The sequence below is a fragment of the Propithecus coquereli genome, unplaced genomic scaffold (genome assembly GCF_000956105.1).
Source record: "Propithecus coquereli isolate 6110/MARCELLA unplaced genomic scaffold, Pcoq_1.0 Scaffold249, whole genome shotgun sequence".
Lineage (NCBI taxonomy): Eukaryota > Metazoa > Chordata > Mammalia > Primates > Indriidae > Propithecus > Propithecus coquereli.
In genome coordinates this window covers 4,722,250-4,743,060 of record NW_012148052.1, presented here as the reverse complement: position 1 = coordinate 4,743,060, position 20,811 = coordinate 4,722,250, and the positions used below count along the sequence as shown (strand labels likewise).

At 45.1% G+C, this 20,811-nt stretch overlaps 1 protein-coding gene and 1 pseudogene across 1 annotated transcript in view; both read right to left on the bottom strand.

Moving 5' to 3' along the window:
• Window positions 1–5,808: 5,808 nt before the first annotated feature.
• SF3A3 (splicing factor 3a, subunit 3, 60kDa) overlaps window positions 5,809–20,811 on the bottom strand; it is a 22,162-nt gene continuing 7,159 nt past the window's right edge. Inside the window, exons 6-15 of the mRNA XM_012646668.1 lie at window positions 19,707–19,845; window positions 19,090–19,158; window positions 18,617–18,684; window positions 18,341–18,448; window positions 17,476–17,545; window positions 15,342–15,506; window positions 15,130–15,240; window positions 13,860–13,950; window positions 7,244–7,299; window positions 5,809–6,113 (exon numbers count right to left, since the gene is read on the bottom strand). Of these exons, the coding sequence (XP_012502122.1) occupies window positions 6,036–6,113; window positions 7,244–7,299; window positions 13,860–13,950; window positions 15,130–15,240; window positions 15,342–15,506; window positions 17,476–17,545; window positions 18,341–18,448; window positions 18,617–18,684; window positions 19,090–19,158; window positions 19,707–19,845 (955 nt within the window). The 3' untranslated portion in view covers window positions 5,809–6,035. The remainder of the gene's footprint in view (window positions 6,114–7,243; window positions 7,300–13,859; window positions 13,951–15,129; window positions 15,241–15,341; window positions 15,507–17,475; window positions 17,546–18,340; window positions 18,449–18,616; window positions 18,685–19,089; window positions 19,159–19,706; window positions 19,846–20,811) is intronic.
• On the bottom strand, window positions 9,428–10,761 carry LOC105812332 (annotated as a pseudogene).

Here is a 20,811-nt window from a genome sequence, read left to right as displayed (position 1 = left end):
TGGTGGGGAGGGGAGCACTTGATGGGCTGGGCTGGGGAAAGGTGGGGATGCTGGGGGAGTGGAATCTGGGAGCGGGCGGGGCACCAAAGGTAAAAAGCTCAGACCTGGGGAGTGGATGAAGATGAAAGAACTCAAAGGTAGGTCAGTCAGATGAGGTTGAGGTTGGGGTGTGTTCATAGAGGTTGAGGGGTTGGTGAAAACCAAGCTGAGATTTGAGGGCCTATCAAAGCGTGGGCTCAGAGTTGGGGGTTAGTGGGCAGGAGGGCTCTAAGCTTATGGGTCAGTGAGAATGGGAGTTGGAGCTGGGTGCAAGGAGCTGGGGCTTGGAGCAGCAGGTTGGAGGGGCAGGGCTCAGCTTCCAGGGCCACTTACTGAGCGCCAGGCAGAGTGGCCTTCCACTGCAGCACTGCAGCCTGCAGGGGCCTAGGCTGGGCGCAGACTTGTTGGACAGCAGACAGGGGCTGGGACTGGTTTCATTTCACCCCAACAACTGAGCCTGCACCAGGCCACGTAGTAGGAAATGTTGACCGGAATCGGCTGGGTGGCGTCAGGCACGTCCAGGAGGATGGGGGCACAGCCAGTTCAGGGCCGCATCTCCACTCTGCCCAGCAGTGTCTCTTCTCGCTGTTCCTGAGTGTCAGCCCTCTCCGGTGGACCATCCACTCCCCTCCCCCCATCGCAGCCCCAGCCCTGCACCTTGCAGTGGTACTCCCCGCGCCGCACTCTGCCATTTGGTGTGAGAACTTTGCCTCCTGGTAGCGCACACCTCTCCACGGTAGTGGAAGCTGTGGCGTACGTGTGGATGGGCTGAATGCCTTGGCCCCCTGCCCATGAGCTGGAGGCATTAGGAAGGCTCTCCCCTCCTTCAGTGCTGCTTACCTGGACAGAAGCAGGGGTCAGCTGACTTCCTGGCAGGTTCTGGGCTACCAGTAAGACCAGCAGGGGGACTGGTAGGAGGACAAGGAGAGAGGGAGCCACTGCAGGGAGTACCCAGCTCAAATGTTGCAAATCAAGGAAAGGTCATGCAGTGTTAAGGTCATGAGGTCCAGGAAAAGTAGGGGCAGTCCTCAGGTATAGCAATAGTCATGGGTTAGTATTGGTCACAGGGTCCAGGAATGGTCAGGGTCCCTGAGCTGAGGACAGCTACCTCTGAGCAAAGCAGCCCTGTGGCCACCCCTGGCCACAGACATCTTCAGCTGGGGCGCTGCAGGAGCCGATGAGGGTTAAGGACCAGTCCTAGGCAGCCCAGGTAAGGGCTGCAAACATGACTGCCATTATTGCAGTATGAATAAACTGAGGCTGGGGAGCAGGGGAGGTCAACCAAGAGGGAATAAGGAGTCCTAAGGGCTCAGCTTTTGCTTCCTGCAAGTCATACTTTTAGAGTGACATCAAGGCAGGCACAAAGGGGCCTGTGTCCTAGTAACAGCCCTTCTGAGAATGAGTGATGTTGTTGGCATGGCAACAGCAGCATCCTAGGCCCAGGGGGGTTGCAGAGCGGCAGAGCTGGAGCAGGTGCAGTGACAGGAAATAGATATCCGGTGCATCTGGTGTGGCCTCATTTGCCTTTGATGTCAGAGGTGCCTGGGGGTGGGGAGTTGGGGGGGGTGAAGGGCTTCCTCAGAACCCCGGGCAGGGAAACCCTGGGCCAACCAGAGAGGATCAGAAGTTAGGGCTCACCTTGTCCAAACGTTCTTCAGGATTCAGGCCCCTCCCTGTCCCTAAGTGAGAGCTGTGCCAAGGGCAGGAGCTAGTTCTGACTCTGGATCCTGGATCCCGGGCTCTGCCTCCCCTAGCACTGAGGGATCAGCCCTGGAAAGGTTTGCTAAGCCTGGGATTAGGTTTTTCCATTCAAGGTAGAAAACTGCTAGAGATGAGAGAGTGAGGGTGTTATTCTCATCTTCCCGCCCCCATGGTTCCCAGAGCTAATGGGGCATCTACTGGCCTGTCCTCATGGCTATAATCCTGCATCAGCACTCAGGTCTGTGCTGCCAAGGTGCTACGATGCAGAGGAGAGCAGCCTGCAGTGAGGACCCTCTCTGGACTGGGGTCAGCCTCTGTTGTTCCCTCCTGTGCTCAAGAAACAGTTCTCACCCAGCCAGCACCTCTACAAGGGGACCTCAATCTCTAAAGGCTAATAGGTCAAGGGCTGAAAGGTTCTACCCAGGTCCCTGTAGCCTTGTGAAAAGAGCCCAGGCCTCCTACACAAGCCACTTTCCTCCTCCCTGGTTTGGGCAGATGAAGCTGGAGGGACAGGCTCAGGAATATGACAGGGTGGGTAGACATTGGGCAGAATCAGAAGAATGCATGAAGCCTAGATGATTACCCCCTAGGCTGTATTAATTCAAGCTCGTTGCCCATACACTTTAGTCTGTGCACCCCTCCAAGGCTAGCGAGAATATTCCCAGTATTCCCTGTGCCCACCCCCTCCCAGCTGTAGACCTACCAGCTCACCTGAAGGTGCAAGGGCAGCGAGTGTGTATGCACAAGTCAGAGAAGCTTCAGGTGCAGCCCCGGGAAGCTGGCAGCTGCCCGTCCTCCCCTCTAGTCATTTGTCAGCCCTGGGAATTCCCTCTGACGTTGCTGCCACTGGGCATACACAGGGACCACAGGCAAAAGAAGGAAGCACAGCTCATGTCCAGACTGTAGTTGGAGGGAGAACACAAAGCCAGCTAGCAGCTTGGGCAGATCAAAAGACCCCCATCCCAACATCCCACTGGGAGGTGCCTTATTTGTCTGGATCAGAAACATGGCAGGTGGAGAGGACTCACAGAAGAGAACAGTAGGGGAGACCAGTGTCCTCCCAGAGCCCACCTAAAATGGGAGGACTCTTCTGGCTGATGGTAGAAAGGGTCATAGGCTCCCACCCTGAGAACGTTGAGGTGAGGCTGACAGTATGACCTAAAGGATGAGGGGAGAGGTGGCTATCGTCCCAAGGATTTAAAAAAAAATGCAGAGGGAGGAGGAAAATCTCAGAACTGTTCCCTAACATACTGGTTACCTTTAGGGTGTTCCCTTCACAAAACCTTCCAGCACAGGCTGATCCCAGGAAGGGGAACAGAAAGTGCAAAGGAAAGGGATAACCATTTGAGGCCACACCGATTCATTCGCTCTCCTCTGAGAGGTGAGGAGTGAGGACAGTCCTGCTCCTGGGAGGGCTCCTCAGCCTCTGCGTTCAGCAGCACCAGTCTGGGGGCCAACCTGGGAACAACTGCCCAAATGCTTCCTGCAGTTTTCCTCCTTGAGGAGCTAGCTGAATCAACTGTTCTCAGCAGTAAGCACCTGGCAGAGGTTCAGACTCCAAGTTTAAAAGAAAGATTCTGGTAAGACTCAGGAACCAAGGATGGACTTCTGGAAATTCATGAACCCCTGAAACTGTGTGCAAAAATGTATACAGGCTGGGCGCAGTGACTCGCACCTTTAATCTCGGCACTTTTGGAGGCTGAGGCAGTAGGATTGCTTGAGGCCAGGAGTTTGAGACCAGCCTGAGTAACATAGAGATCCCTGACTCTACAAAAACAAAACAAAACAAAAAACGAGCCAGGTGTGGTGGCGCATGCCCGTAGTCCCAGCTACTCAGGAGGCTGAGGCAGGAAGATCACTTGAGCCCAGGAGTTCAAGGTTGCAGTGAGCTGTGATGACACCACTGCACTCTAGCCTGGGTGACACAGCGAGACCTTGTCTCTAAAAAGAAAAAAATAGTATGTGCATGTACATTTTTGTAGGGAGAAAGTCCACAATTATCTTTGTATTTCCAAAGGAATCCACGATCCTAAAAGGATTAATAACTACTGATCTAAACCAAGATAAAGGAACGTTGTACTCCTTCCCCAGCCTGGTCAGGAGGCTGAGCTGCTCTTCCTATTAAGTCCAGAACCACTTCTTTTTTTTTTTTTTGAGACAGAGTCTCACTGTGTTGCCCGGGCTAGAGTGCCGTGGCGTCAGCCTAGCTCACAGCAACCTCAGACTCCTGGGCTCAAGCGATCCTTCTGCCTCAGCCTCCCGAGTAGCTGGGACTACAGGCATGCGCCACCATGCCCGGCTAATTTTTTTTTTTCTATGTATTTTTAGTTGTCCAATTTCTTTCTATTTTTAGTAGAGACGGGGTCTCGCTCTTGCTCAGGCTGGTTTCAAACTCCGGAGCTCAAACAATCTGCCCGCCTCGGCCTCCCAGAGAGCTAGGATTACAGGCGTGAGCCACCGCGCCCGGCCCCAGAACCACTTCTGATGTGAGTTTGCCTGTGCCCCTTGGAGGGGGATGGAGTTGGCCACACGGTTCTTCCCACCTGCCCACGAAGGCTGCTGGGCCTCCTTACCTCTGGCTTCTGCTCCCATCATCTCACCGCCAATTAATTCTCAAGGTTTGTGAATCTAGCTGTGCCTGGCACATAGAAGGCACTAAAAAAATTTGAATGAATGAATGTAACAAATGAACAAGGCTTTGCTGTGACAAGTAAGCCCCAGGTTCCCTCCAAGGCTGTTCTGGCACGTAGTACGCAGGATGACTGCAGTTATCTGGGCAAGGGTGATAGCAGGACCCCTCAGGCCACCCACCTCCCCTCCACACTATAGAGGGACAGCCCACTTACGCTGTCCCAATCTCTGAGGAATGTGACAGCTGGAAAGTAGCAGGTACATTCCTTGGTAGCTCTAATGTGCCTACTGTTCCAGTGGGAAGGTTGGAGGGACGTCTCCTCCCCACATTTCCCATTTCCAAGGCTTTAACTCTCTTCCCAGATGGCAATGTCTCCTTGCACCCTGAGCCAGTTTTCAGTCATCAGTGTTTCCCGTTGGCTCAATTAGGTTTAATTATCCACTCACTCTGCTTCAGAAGCTCAGGCCCTGGAGGGATTGTCCAACCGGGGTTTTAAGCAACTGAAGGAGCCAAAGGACAAACGACCATGTGTGGAATTGCCCAGGGTTGAACCAGGAAGGAAAATACGAACCCAGAGTGAAGTCCCACAGGGGTGGGGGTGGTGAAACCTTACCGCCATGTAAGTGACTAGGGCAATAGGTAAGCATGAGGCAGATGGCCTGTTGCGAAGTTGGGATTTTTACAAGTACATGTATTAAAAACAAGCAAATTGAAAGAAGGTCTGAGTGCTGAGGGGGCAAAGAGGCCTCTGGGGAATCCCGTCTGGCAGCAGGCCCTGGCCTTCAGGTGGTTGTGCTTATGGGCAGATTAGTGCCTCCCTGGCTTCCCTAGTTCTCCCCCTTTGGGACAGCAGATTCAGATGCTGGGGCAGCTGCTCAGCTCTACCAAAGGTCTTGGCTACTGGGGGCTGGAGAACTCATGGATATTAGCCGCTTCTAGTCAAATAGGAATCTTGTAGAAGAAACAGGCAGACAGGCTCACCAAAGACTCATTCTGAACTAGCAAGTGTGTGGAGTCCCTGCTGGTCCTCATGCCACTGTATGCTGGGCTGCTGAGGCCCAGGGAAGGGGCAGGGCTGCAGGCCCATTCGCAAACAGCCCAATTCCTTTCTTTACGCACACAGAAAAGGCAAACCTTAGTGCCACACTTAGCCCTTAGGAGCAGCCCTGGCCCACCTTCCCCATCTTTCCCTAGTATGTGCATCAATGGCTGATGCAACTAAGGGCAGGGCTCATCCTGGGGTGATGCTTATTTTGGGATATGGCTGTTGTGAGGACAGGGAGAGAGGTCAGGTCAGATTTACCTAACTTGCAGCATAACAGGTGTTCATTAAATCTCAGCTGCTACCAAAGCTGGTGAGAAAAAGACAGGGAGGCATTAAGACCTGAAGGATTGAGGTAGTCCATAACCCTGGGCCTTCAGAACAATACATATTCAAAACAAGGGATGGTTTTGTTTTCTGGCAGAATCTTTTTTAATATAAAACAAAGATAAAACACATCTCAACCCTACAATGTGTCTGCATGCCTTGTTTCTACAAGATGCATGCTAGACCATAAGACTACATAGCAAAGGGTCTTTGAGCATTTGGTTGGAAGAAATAGAAAATGCAGATCTCAGGGAGGCCTGGGCAAGCCCAAAAGCTGAGCTACATCCCTGAACACTAGAGCAGTCCTTGTCTTTTCAGATCCTCATAGGTCTTCTTATTCACAACATTCCCACTGGAGTCTTCATATTCTTCCTAAAAAGAAAGGGGTATACTTTGTTAGCTACGCCCCCTAGGAGAAATGTTTGGAATCAATCTCTGGGTACCTGAGCTCAGCCTGGCCTGAATCCATGGCACACCTTGGTACTCGGAGATTGGTATTCATCTAAGACAGCCTTCCTCCACTGAGGTTCCACAAGAGAATTAAGCCCTGTTGCCCCTTAGGCAGCTACTGTGTGTAATGAATTTATTTCTCTCCTGGACATCTAGAATGGTACCATTCATGACCTATCCTTAGGGTATCTGAAGAAACAGTTCAAATTACTTTCTGTGTTTAAGATGAGGAACCCTGGTTGAGAAAGCCTAAGACAGCAGTTTTCAAATGGTTTTCAAGAACCCTAGGTTTCTGCAGGAGTTAAAAGGAAGGCTGAGCTTCCCCATTTCTGGAGCAGTTTTCTTTATTGTATTTTATATATCAGAGTTCTGTATTATAGCTGGAAAAAGGTTTTGCTGCTTAAAAAAAAAATCTATCTATATAAAAACCACTGATCTAAAAGAAAGGGAGTCTACTGCCAGTCACTGTGGGACACGTGGTGAGCTGCTACCATACTTAACGCACGTGTCATTCCTCATCTCTGAAACCTGCTGCTTGAGATGACTATCTCAGGACCAACAAGGATACCTCCCCACCCCTTACGTGAGGATCATCTCTTCTTAGATGCTTTCCTCAAAGGGGATCTGACATATGATAAGGATTCTCAACTTTTTAGCCTATAAATCCCCATGGCAGGACAAGAGATTGGGTACTCCTGTCTGTCACTTCAACATTTCAATGGGAAAATACAACCTGCCTTGAGACCCAGATTAAAGCCCGACAGTGCTCACTTCAGCAGCACATATACAAAATCCGATACAGAGAAGATTAGCATGGCCCCTGCACAAGAATGACACACAAATTTATGAAGCATTCCATGTTTTTAAAAAAATTATAAAGTGTGACAAACATCACAAATAAATTAGGCTTACACAGCAAGAGTCAACTTATAGATATTGTCACATTATACTCGCTACTGCAGTAAAGCAGGGACCATCTTTCACCTCCCTTCTACATGGTGAGAGAGCTGTCACTTGACATCATCCCCAGCACTGTCCACATTAGCACCTACCTCAGTGTCGGGCTGCCATCGCTCTGAAGCCTTCTGCAGTTTCAGCTTGGCCCACACTGCGGGACGAGAAATGAGCAGCAATCAGGACCGACTGAGCAGGCATTACCACCCCCCATGACGATCCCCCTGGATGACTCTGTCTTTGAGATTCTTGCCTGCCCCAAAATGGAATTTTGGTTCTCAGCCACCTATAGACAATACTACTTCCACTGCAAAATTTATCACGATCTTGCTTTGTTGTTAAAAAAAAAAAAAAAAAAGGGATCAAATATAACCAAAGACCTCTTAGAATAAAGAACTGATACTCTCAAATGAAGTTAATGTGAAACAACCTATGGGAATTATGGAAGAAAGTGACTTTACTGTCTTAAAGCTCACAATGGAAGAAAAAAGGAACACTAGATACTGTCAAATATGTTTACTTAAAGTCTAGTGCATATATTTTAAAAATTTCTGTAGGAAAAAAGGTGAAATTTCACGGCCAAAGCGTCTGAAAGATAAGACTGTTCAACAGACAATGGAGATATTAAAATAAAATTTCTCACAGTTCAATAACAAATTACCCCATGAAGAGGAAAAGGTGAAGACATCTGTGAAAACCACCATAGCTTTAGAGGGAGTGATCAGACACATACAGAAACAGACACAAAACCAGGGAAAGAATGACTTGAATCTTTAAGAATGGTGTTAGGAAGTTGAACTCTCAGAACAAATGGCTACACAGAATATTTAAGACAGGTCTGCTGCTAGAGGGGAAAGATGCAAAATATCAACAGATGATGGTGAGTAGCCAGAACTACTTGGTTCCTATGTTTCCACCTTTCCCACCAAGTAGAACAATCCCTAAATTTGATGAGATTAGAAGAAATATCATATAGAGAAAGTTGAAGCCTAACATGGGTAAAGAAATAGTAAATGAGACAATATATGAGAAAATGCTTTGCTTTGTAACCTGGCATATAGGTGCTCAACTAATCATCTTTTCCTTGCTTGCCAATTGCTTTACATTAGCTAAAGTCTTCAGGCCCAGATAATATGCATACCAGGAAGGAATGGCAAATTTATCACATGCTTACTATGTGACAGGGCAGGGCCCTGTCATATTCTTTGTTTAGGCCTTTCAGGAATCCAACCGAGAGTGGCACTAAAATACTGGAGACTGGAAATGCTGTCACGATTTTCCTAAAGAAAAAAATGGATGCAGGAAACTGCAGAGCAGTAAAGGAGATGTTACTCTTCAGAGAAATCTGAAAGCACCTGGAAAAGAATATGATCATTGCCAGGTGCCCACATGGGTTCATTAAGAGTAAGTCAAGTAAACTAAATGAATTTCCTGTTTTTGAATGGGATACCTGACACAATAAAAAGCCATAGACACAGGATATCATTATTTTGACAAAACAATTGCTTTTATAGGCAATGTCCCTGAATTCCATTAGAATGTTTAAATCTCCTATGCTACTATAGTAAACAGGATGGTGATACTTGAACTTGATGCTATTAGGTAGAGTTAAACCTAGTTAGAATATTGGTAAAATGTGACCAATCCCCTACATGAGGATTTCTGGTGGAAATTTCACAAGGCTCTTTTTGTCTTTTGTTCCAACTTTTAAAAAAAATCAGGAGGCCGAGGCGGGTAGATTGTTTGAGCTCGGGAGCTCGAGACCAGCCTGAGCAAGAGCGAGACCCCGTCTCTACTAAAAAAAATAGAAAGAAATTATTTGGACAACTAAAAATATATAGAAAAAATTAGCCGGGCATGGTGGCGCATGCCTGTAGCCCCAGCTACTCGGGAGGCTGAGGCAGTAGGATCACTTGAGCCCAGGAGTTTGAGGTTGCTGTGAGCTAGGCTAACGCCATGGCACTCACTCTAGCCAGGGCAACAGAGCGAGACTCTGTCTCAAAAAAAAAAACAAACAAAAAAAACAAAACATAAATGTAGAACAATGGAATAATTAACATAATAAATTTATAAGTGGAATCCTTCATTTAAGTAAAAAAAAAAAAGAAAAAAATCAACTGCAACTTAAATGACAGTACTAAACTCCTCCCTCCAGGCTAAAATCTCCAAAAGAGAGAAAGAAAACCATCAACAGAATGATCTAAAACAAAAACAAGCAAGTTAGTCCTGGTTACTTCCCTACCTGCCTTTTTTTTGTTTTTTTTGATGTTCAATGATCTGTGAACTTTTTATTGGTATAAGGGCACCCTGCTCCTACTGCCTCAATGCCTCAGAACTTTGGTGTCATTGGTCTCAGACACCACTTTGTCGCCCACTATCCGGCGAGTGGTGACTTTTGGATGGTTTGCATGGAGTTGCTGCTGTCCAGGGCATCACCAAGATTGAAGTCTTCCCCATCTTCCAGCAGGCAGTGGTAGGTGTCGATCTCAGCCTCCAGCTTGACCTTGATGTTCAGCAGGGCCTCCTACTCCTGGGCCTGGTGCTGGCCCTCTGCCCAGGTCTGTGCCAGCTCTGACTCCAGGTGCAGCAGGACTCCAGTAAGCTGCTCCATCTGCATGGCGTAGCGGGCCTCCACCTCCCTCAGGCTGTTCTCTAAGTTGGCCTTCACATTTCTCATGGAGTCCAGGTCGATCTCTAAGGACTGGACCATACGTCTCAGCTCCGTGAGCATCATCTCGGCAGCTCTGACCTCAGCGGACTGCAAGGTGACCACTGTGGTTCTCTTCTCAATCTGCTGGGATCAGTATTTGTCCAGCTCCTCTTGGTTCTTCCGAGCCAGCTCGTCATATTGGGTCCGGATGTCCGCCATGATCTTGCTGAGGTCCTGGGATTTGGGGGCATCTACCTCCATGGTCAACCCAGTGCTGGCAATCTGGGCTTGTAGGCCTTTTACTTCCTCCTCCTGGTTCTTCTTCATGAAGACCAACTCCTCCTTGAGAGCCTTGATCTCTGTCTCCAGCTGCAGCCGAGTGATATCGGTGTCATCAATGACCTTGTGGAGCCCATGGATGTTGCTCTCCACAGACTGGTGCATGGCCAGCTCTGTCTCATACTTGACTCTAAAGTCATCAGTAGCAAGACGGGCATTGTCAATCTGCAGAACGATGCAGGCATTGTCCACAGAATTTGCAAAGATCTGAGCCCTCAGGTCCTCGATAATTTTGAAGTAATGCGCCCAGTTTCTGACCTGGGGCCCCTTCTTCTCCAGGTGTTCCCAGATTTTGCTTTCCAGCCTCCGATTATCGATCTCCAGGCTCCTCACTTTGTCCAGGTAGGAGGCCAGGCGGTTGTTCAGTTCTTGCATGGTCTCCTTCTCGGTCTGGATGCCCCCCATTCCTGCCAAACCCCCGGCCATCCCCGCTGTCAGGCCCCCAGACCCCCAGCTGCTCCGTACGCTGGTGGAGCAGGACATGGAGATCCAGGAGCCCGAGTCCCCAGCGCCTGCATAGACACTAGCCGCGCTGCTGGCAGGACGGACGCTACGGCTGGGCGCCTGGACAGAGCCCAGTGACCAGTAGTTGGTGGAGAAGGTGGTAGAGTGAGTGGTGAAGCTCATGCTGTCCGTGGAGGAAAGCGAGAGGACAGGACTCAGGGTCGGTAGGCCTAGCTGCTCCTTTCTTAGAGAACATGTCTCCCTGGCAGTCCTGGAAGGAGCAGTCTTATCTCACAAGTATCTACTTTCATCACCAGCCCTCCTGGAAACACAGCTGACTGAACTACATACACATGGCTCCTGACCCAGCTGCACCTACCTATCGTCTCTCTCAGGCATTAGAAATCGGTACACTGAGTGAGCAGGATAATGGCAGACTCTGAGAACTGAAAAAAGTCACACAGAGCAAGGGCAAGAACTGCTTTCACTGTAAACTAAAGTTGGAAGAGAAGACATAAGAAAGCGGGCAAAACTCATCTATAGAAAGCAGCACAGCTGCATATTCTTGCAAACTAGATGAAGACATGGAGTTAGTTTTACTAGGCTCTCTTTCTTATAGCCAAAATCCCTAAGATGTCTAGTTTGAATGCTTAGGAAAAACCACAAGTTTAATAAAAAAGAATTATACCGCTAATAGGAAATAAAGAAAAACTGCAGAAACTCTCCACAATAACAGAATTAAATCAAACTCAATAATTATCGATACTATTAGTGAGACACCTGAGATAAAGTCTGTCAGTCTTGTGGGAGTCAATATGTACATAACCATCTATTTGTTATTGAAAACCTGTTAGGCTGGGTGCAGTGGCTCATGCCTGTAATCCCAGCACTTTGGGAGGATAATTTGAAGCCAGGAGTTTGATAGTTTAAAAAAATAGAAAAGTTAAAAGGTGCTCAACCAATTAGAATGAAAAGTATACTTTTAATAATTTCTGAATTTTTTTTAAAAATCAGAAATAACATCTTTAATAAATAAAACTCTAAATACAACATATCAAAAATAGATATTCCCAATGGAGTCATGGAGTCCTTACAGAATGACATGTAGTTCTAAATGCCTATATTAGAAAGAATAAAAAAAGAGACTAAACAAAAAGAATAAAGTTCTTGACTAAAGACTTAGGAAAGGAATAAAGAAACAAGATTGCAGAAAGTATTAATAAGAAAAAGAAAATAATAAAAGTCAGAATGGAAATAAAGTACTTGGTTTCCTACTTTGTCATAAGAAATCAAGAATTTATACCCATTATTAACAGGAATCTTCCTGAAGCAGTACCTTTGTATGAAGAACTAATCTTTATGGATGTAATACACATAGCTTCAAATAACAGAAGAGAATGTAGCATGAAATCCCATCCATTTTATGTCATGAATGTTTTTTTTTTTTTTTTTTTGAGATAGGGCCTTGCTCTGTTGCCCAGGCTAGAGTGCAGTGGCAGGATCATAGCTCACTACAGCCTCAAACTCCTGGCCTCAAGCGATACTCCTGTCTTGGCCTCCCAAAGTGCTGCAATTATAAGCGTGAGCCACCATGCCTAGCCATCAATATGGTTTAGATCACCAAATGTGACAAAGACAGCATCTCAAAGGAGGAAAAAAATAAAGCTCATCTTACTTATTAACATAAATTCGTGAACAAAACTTCTAAACAGATTCCTAACAAGATAAATAACTATATTAAAGAAATATCTATCATCCAGTATGAAATAATCCAGAAATGCTGTTTTACTCAATGCCTGATAATAGAGAAAGTGGTAAAAATGTTATAATCATCTTAACACATTCTAAGAAATATTTGACAAATTTCAGTGACCGTTTTTGGCTATATTTATTTTAAAAATTAGTACTAAGTAATGCTTTTTGACTATGATGTTAAAATCATTAGCTAATCTTAAAATTAGTGTAGATGTACAAGCATCGTTCCCTTTAAAATCAGCATCCAGGTAAGGATGACCTGCTTCTATTTAATGTAAGACTTAGGGTGATGCTTGGGATAACTATCCAGGAAGAACAATAAATGCATGGAAAAAAATAACCAAAAATATCACCTTTGTTTTTGCAGTTGGCATAACCATAAGCCTAAAATGATGCAAATGAATCAATCTTAGGGTATCCAAAGTAGTAACTCAGGAAAATGACAGGGCAAAGAAAATACACAAAAAATGAACTGTCATCTATTCATGGTGCACAGCTAGAAAATACATCTGAATATAAGACTGTATTTGAAATGCAGTGTTATAATTCATTCTATGCAATTTTGTTATTGCTTTCATTTCCTCCCACTTGAAAAAGTAAAGAAGCTAATTATAATTAGACACACTGTAATTCTGATGAGTAAAACTGTATGATACTGACTGATAATAAGGAAATATAAGAAAGCGAGGAGTCCCTAAAGCAAATGCACACACAAAAATGCAATGAAAGAATCCCCAGCACCCATGGGCTAGGCCAGGGATCAGAAAGCTCTTTAGAGGGTCATTTCTCCTTGGCCCTGCAATGGAGATTTGGCAACTCTAGAGTTGGGAGCCAAAACTGTTAGCTGACCAAGCGGCAGACTAGCGTGCTAAGTACAATGGAGGGCTGTGTGCCTGTAACTTAACAAAGTGGAGTGGTGAAATCCCTTTCTTTTCAGTCTAACCAGCCTACCGTGAAACATGACTGAGAAGAGATAAACTGGAAAAAAAATAAAAAGCTGCCAGGAAGATGTTAATGGCAGAAAAAGCAACCACTGTCAGGACAACAGGAAGCCTCCAACTGAGGCCCCCAGGTGCCTCAGCAGCACAGCCCCCCTGACACACGCTCTACTGGGCTCCCCTCCAACAGGTATTCTGCGGCTGTTTCTGTGCATCTGCCCTGTTGCCTCAGACAGAAGCTTACTGAAGCCACTTCTCTTTTTTCCTTTGTATCAGCATTTCTTGACATATTAAAATCAATTGAAAGAAACATACATACAACCATTCACTCAAAATCTTGCTGGGGGAGTTCACAGTCCCAGGTTTAAAGCCCTGGTTTACACTCAGCATAGGGCTCTTCTCAAGGGAGAAACAATTAGTGCTGCTAACTCATTCCCCTCAAAAATGCGGTAATTAGATGACTGGTCTAGCTTTTACATATCCAGAACCAACTGCTCTTAGGCCTGGATACACCAGGGTATTGGGACACTGAGTTGCAGGAGTGGCTACTTGGTCTAGCCCAGGAAATAGTAAATAAAGCTTACTTACAGGAGACAGCATCTTCAATCTGTGTCACATTAGCAAAGTGGGCAGTGTTTGGGATGCCCAAACACCTCATGCCATGGGCATGACGCCATTCCTGGAAGGAGAGAGAAACAAAAGGACCACATGAAATGGGAGTACCTGAACACGGAGCACTAACTCCATTCTACTCTACCTACAGGCAGCATTCCTTTTGTGGTTCATGTAAACAGCTGACTGTGACTGAAAAGAGGCTGGTATTTCAAAGCAGCGTGGCATTGTTTGCCTCACTGGGTTGGTTTACAAAACCTAGATTCTAGATCTAGTAGTCCTACAGACAAAATCTCTGGGTCACGACCACAGAAAAACACAACTCTAACCAATCACCTTCCATGTTATGGGAGAACCTGATGTGGCCCCAGCAACTCTGACTGCCAGTATGAATAAAGGTTCTGATGGCAAGTCAGCATCACCTTTCTAACTAAAGAAGAAGACTGTTTACCGGGTACAAGAAAGGACGTGAGACAGGGGAGGGAGAGATACTGATGTAATGACAGTTTTGGCTGAGGGATGATAAATGGCATGGCGTTTATCCCAGATGCCAACTCCAATCATTGGAGGTAGTGTTGGGAAAGATTCAGAGCCCGCTCAGGGGCTCAGCAAAAAAGACCTAGGATCAATTAGTACTATGTATGTCTGAGAGAAGGAGAGAGGAGTTTCATATAGATTCACCATCCTTCGTCTAGCATAAGTTTTTTCCATTCTGTAAAATTTCCTTCGAAGTACCGAGAAATAAAGGCAGAAACTAAAGAAGGGTGAGCCTACCTACTGGACTACCACCCACATGATGCCTTTTCTCAAGAATAGCTTGCTAAATGTCATTCCATTAGTTTCTTTTTTTCAAAGAGATAAAGGCCCATATAAGACCCAAAGGAGGCAGTCAGCTTCTTTTTTGGTCCTGACTATTAGCAATGGGGAAGAGAAATAACCAAGGAGTCAGAGACTGGGCTAAGACGTTGGAAGAAAGACAAAAAAAAAGAAGTATAAGAACAAGCAGGAGAAAAACAAAATGAAGTTAAAATAGCAGGGTGGTATGCCTCCAGAAACTCTCAGGTATTCAAGGCTAGCAGCACTGGTGCCAAAGGCCAAATGCTACGGGCGTGTTTTCAGACCCATCCTTCTCTGATTCCTTTCAGCTCTGGACACTAGTGGTTCTCTCAGGCTGCTCCTATCCTGTTCTCTAAAAGTCTCATGTTTCTACTTCAATTCTCAGGAGAAATGGCTCTGAATTCCTTACAGCAAAGTGCCGTTGGAAGGCCTTGGGTCCTCGGTAGGTGTAGTTTCCACAAATTTCACAGTTGTAGTTGATGTTTAGGCCATGAAGCTTATACAGCCAGTAGGGAATGGGCTAAATAAGAAACAAAAAGTAAGAAACAGCATTAGTCTACTAAGGTCTGCACCTGCTTCCAAGATGAGGAATGGGGAGAAAGTGGTAGTGCTCGGACTTACTTTGCCATCCCAGCCAAGGGGCAGGTTTTTGGGGTTGTAAATGATCTCGTTCTCTTCATCTTCACTTTCACTCTCACTGATCTGCTCTTCCTCCTCCTCTTCTCGCTCTTCTCCTGTCCTTGCTTGCTTGCGTTGTACATTTTCATGAGTTAGATGTCGCTGTTCCTAAGGCAGGTCCATAAATGAAGTCAGAGAAAAGTAGTGCAGAATAAGAAAGGAAATTTCCTATTTTCCTATGACCCTTGCTGACCCCTCACTTCCAAGGATAAGGTTCTTTCTTGTAGAATGAAGGGATAGTCTTCCCTTCACATCAGAATTCCTCATCAGCAGGCCCTACCTGATCCTGAAGGAAAAAGTCAAATGTTTTACATCACTTGCCTAATTACTCATCGGAGGCCAGCAGACTGTCACAGAACAACACAGAACAGTCTCATCTATCTTGCCTCTAAAGTCCTTTCTTTCTTGCTGTTACTGCCCTCACCAAGGTGACCACCTTCTAACTGCCCTAAGTCTCTCTCCATTCCAGTTCAGTTTCCATTTTGCTACCAGATTTATCTGTTTAAAACACCAAATCTAATGGCACACTCTCCTGCTTAAGGAACTTTTATTGGCTTCCTACTGTGTAAAGGACAAAGTCCAAATTTCCAACATAACTCTCCAAATTTTTCTCTGACCACTCCCTTCACAAGGCACACTCCAGACACACTGAATTTCTCATTATTTCCTGGACATACAATTTCTTTTCCTAACATTGTATCTTTGTGCTTGCTGTTTCCTGTACCTGAAACATTTCTCCCTCTATTTAGAAAACTCAACCTCAGTGTATTATGACATGTATCACATTATACTGCAATCATCTGTCTCCCCAACCACACATGGGTTTTTCAAGGGCAAGAGGCTGTGTCATATTCACTACTGTATCCAAAAATTTAGCATAATGTTCAGAAACCAAGAGACATCAATAAATGGTAAAATAATGGCAGAAATCTTATCAGTGCATAATGAGAGCAACTTCTGGAAACCATTTAGCTGGAACTGGTCAGATTTCAAAGAGAATGGTGCCACCTCCTGGCAGGGAAAGCAAATGCTCTTAAAGGGGGAAGAAAGTGGGCATACCTCATGTCAACGGCATGGTGTCAGTGGCCTCCCAGCCATCTTCAGAGGACTGGCAATTCAGATTGCTACCCACACTAGCACAGCCCAAGTTCACTGTGAAGAACATTGTCCCCAATGTCCAATGTCTGGCTGGCCTTTCACTGAAAGCAGTTGTGACAGAACCAAGAGGTGACTAGTTCTATAGCTACCATATGTGTGGTCCTCAAACAAGAGGAGAATCAAAATGTCCATGGCAATTGACAGAGATGTAAAAAAGCTATCTGAGCCAGAGTCACCTACTCAAAGCACCACGTGAGCGTGTGTAAAGGGAAAGGCTCCGAGAGCAGTTGAAAACTGTACGAAGCAGACACTGTCAGAAAGCCTGGTCTTCTGGATGACTCTCAGAGACACTGACCATCTTCTCAGAATGAGTGCTACCCTGTCTTCCGCCTTCTCTTCCTGGAAAGAGATCTATTTTCCTCCTATGCCTGCCCCTCTTTTCTTTCTGAGATAAGCATCTTGGTCAGGCTAGGCCTTTTCTTACCCCAACCAGCCCTTCAACTCCTAAAAGAATACTCAAGAAGAATATTCACAGCCAGCTTTGTACTATAATATTCTAGCCCTACTAAGTTTCTCACAATCTTTTGAACATGTAAGTAATGCCTTTTCATAAATAATACTTGAAAAGCTACCAACAGCCTTTCTCTTACTTGCCTTTTGAGTATCTGCTGCTTGAGCCACCCCTGGGTATATTCTGAAGCTCAGGCAAAGAACCTGCACTACCCTGGATGCTGTATTGAGAGGGGGGTCTGTTCTCTATGCTGGGCCTTATGGAAATTGGACGACCTTGGGAATATCACCTAACAACAGAACAGGAACTTACTGAAGGGCCAAGTACCCTGAAAGACCTCTATTTTTGTGCTGAACTAGTTTAACACCTATCCCTTCCTCTTCTGAACCTGAAAAATTACTCTCAGTTCCTATCTCTTACTCCCATTCTTTATAGCATTTAAAGCCCTCAGCAGAGTCAGTTACTCACCCCAAGAATCTCTACATATTCATAGATCTGGGCTTCTAGAAAAGCAATGTCTTTGTTCCTCTCAGTGTCTCTGAAAAAAGAAACAAGCTGTGTTACTCAAGGGTTTTTTTGCCCAGTGCTTGTATCTGGGAACATTTATTCCATGGTTGTGTTAAAAATTATAAGCACATTAGAAATACCATTTCTGTGAAAGCAAATGCTCTGTTCATTGCAGGACTCACGGACAAAAGTACTGAGGTTATCTTGGAATGCATGGAAGCTTATTTTTTGAACTCATCTAGAAGGTGAAAGACATATCAAGACCACTTAAATTTCCAACACTATAATCTACAAGGAAAATGTGGCTCTGCTGCAGGCAGACCTGGGCCCAAATCCTGACTCTGCTACTTAGAACTGTGAGACAAGACACATCTCATAACCTTACTAATTCCTTATCTGCAAAAAGATCAGGATAACTACTTTCCAGGGTTTTTTGAGGATTAGGAAAAAACACATACAAAAATACCCTGTACAAGCATGTGGCTCAAGAATAGATTCAACTGTCATTAGCAAAAAAAAGCTTATAAAAATAGTTTTTGGATCTATTTAGACTTTTAGCCTCCACAACCTACTCACATAATAAGAGGTACTTTAAACACCGTTTCCACGTTAGAAATTTTACCCACTCTCAGTCACCTGAGTAGGGACTGTCCTTGGTTTATATTAACAGTGACAGTACTCTCTGCCATTAGCAGAAATAAAAAGCAGACTGGATCTCTATAACCAATAATGGTGATGAAACAGGCTTTAAAATCTATTGTAGTAAAAATTCTGCATGGAAATAAAATTTATAACTGTAAGCAAAGGTGCCACCCCAGCCACTCACCGCTTGGTGCCCTTTGACTTGGGATTTTTGGCAAACAGAGAAGTGTCAAGTGACTCCAGGGACTTTCCTTTGGTGCTGAATAGTCTCTGGGCTCGCTCTTCTAGGGTCCTAAAGAGACAGGAGGGGAAAAGGATTCTAGGGTCACTGACTTTACCACACAGGCTTGCTTATTTTTGCAGGGTGGGGTGACAGAAAAAAAAGTAATCAGAGCCACTTACAAGATTGCACAAATGCACAGTAAATAAGACTGTTTTGGTGGAAAAACCATTCTCTTACCCGCCACATTTCAGGCCTAAAGCTAAGAGTGCAGATTTCAATCTGTCCAGACCCAGGGAGGCCAACTCCTGTATAAAAAAGACAAATTACAATATTACATAAATAGATTTGGGGAAATAGCAAGTGCAGGCTGTTCCTGACGCTGTGGTAGGACCACACAATCTACAGCCAATCTCCTAGCATTAAGTCCAAACTCTCCAAAGGACTGACTGTGTGGTCATGTTCAGATTTTACTACACTGGTAATGTTCTATTAGCTCTACTACAACTTAATGTAGCTGTATTATTATTTGGCAGTTTTCAAAGTAGTTAGATTACTCTTTTTTCTTTTTATCTTTCCACTTTCCTTGCAGATGCTTGGTCCCAGGAAATGGTGTCTTATATAACACAGCCATGGTATTAAAGACAGGAATGTTGAGTGGTTCCTCTGAAAGATGGACATGGAGAGCAATACTGTTGCTGAAGAAAACATACCTCCCAGGAGGAGAATGCAGAGAGGTCAAGATGGGCCCCAGCATGAGTCAGGGCACTGCTTGTCTCTTTCTGGCAAGAAGAACAATATGATGTTTATTAAGATCCAGGCATAGGATGAAGGCAAAGGGGCTATGTAAATTGCCAGGTGCTGGTTGGCCCCTTTCTTATACACATTTATGAATACAGAACAAATTCCTACAGGAGCAAAAAAACAAACAAAAAATCCAAAAATCCCCTGAAACCTCCCTCCCTCACCAAAAAACCCAGATGGTCCATTTTCTCCCTGAGTGTTCAGGAAAAACTCAAGTTTACCCCCAGAAGTGAAAATATATAGATTTCTAGCACATAATCTAGTCAGTTTTTGGTCAGGGAACCACACAGCACTAATGATGTGGCTGGTGAAAATTGTGAGCCAGTCAATGGCAAGTGGGCCCTGATAAATCTCATTCCAAAGTACACACAGAAAACCTAGCATACTCGGTAGGGAATACTTCATGGCCCCAAATGATACCGAGGGATTGATATCTAATCCCCTAAAGTGCAGGCTCAAGATTAATGTAAAATAATTAGTTAAATTCTCTGGCACATCTTCTACCCACACTCCCACTGAAGCTCACCGGCCATCCAGGGAAGGTACCGTTCTCCCACTTCTTCTCAAACTCAGTCTGAATCTTCCCAAAAAGTTCATTCTGATCTTGGAGGGGCTTCACTCTATCAGTGTAATCCTGAAGGTACTCAAGCAGCATCTCTAGGTATCTACAGAGGAACATGCAACACAGATATAGCAAAAAGGGTTTCTGTTTTCGATATACTGTTATGCTCTGTAGAATATACATACTTGTAATTTTAGTTAGTACTAGTTTTAAAATAGTATTCATTTTTAAATAAACTTAAAATTGAATTTTTTCCCAACATGTTATTTTGATTCTGACCTTTCCTATTGCCTTTCATCCTCATGACATAATGCCAAATACTAAAGTCTTAATTAACTCACACATAAAAGATTTCAGGTAAAAGAAAATAAGAAAAAGAGAGGAAGTTAGGGGTACAAGATCATTAAACTCCAAAGACACATAGATCCCTGAATGGGATATTTCCTTCTATAATAAGACAAAATTAAGAACAGTACGGGCATAAGATTGAAGATGTACCCACAGACACATGCTTATCCAAAGCCAGATTATTAACATTTTTTTTTTTTTTTAAGAGACAGGGTCTTACTCTGTCACCCAGGTTGGAGTGCAGTGGCGCAATCATAGCTCACTGTAGCCTCGAACTCCTGGGCTAAAGCAATCCTCCTGCCTCAGCCTCTCAAGTAGCTAGGATTACAAGTACATGCCACGATGCCTGGCTAATTTTTTTATTTTTTGTACAGACTGGTCTCGCTATGTTGCCTAGGCTGGTCTCAAACTCCTGGCCTTAAGTGATCCTCCTGCCTCAGCCTCACAAAGTGCTAGGATTACAGGTTTGAGCCATGCCTGGCCACAAATATTTTAAAACCACATCATTCGGCCAGGCGTGGTGGCTCACGCCTGTAATCCTAGCTCTCTGGGAGGCCGAGGCGGGAGGATCGCTCAAGGTCGGGAGTTCGAGACCAGCCTGAGCAAGAGCAAGACCTCGTCTCTACTAAAAATAGAAAGAAATTATCTGGACAACTAAAAATATATAGAAAAAATTAGCCGGGCATGGTGGCGCATGCTTGTAGTCCCAGCTACTCGGGAG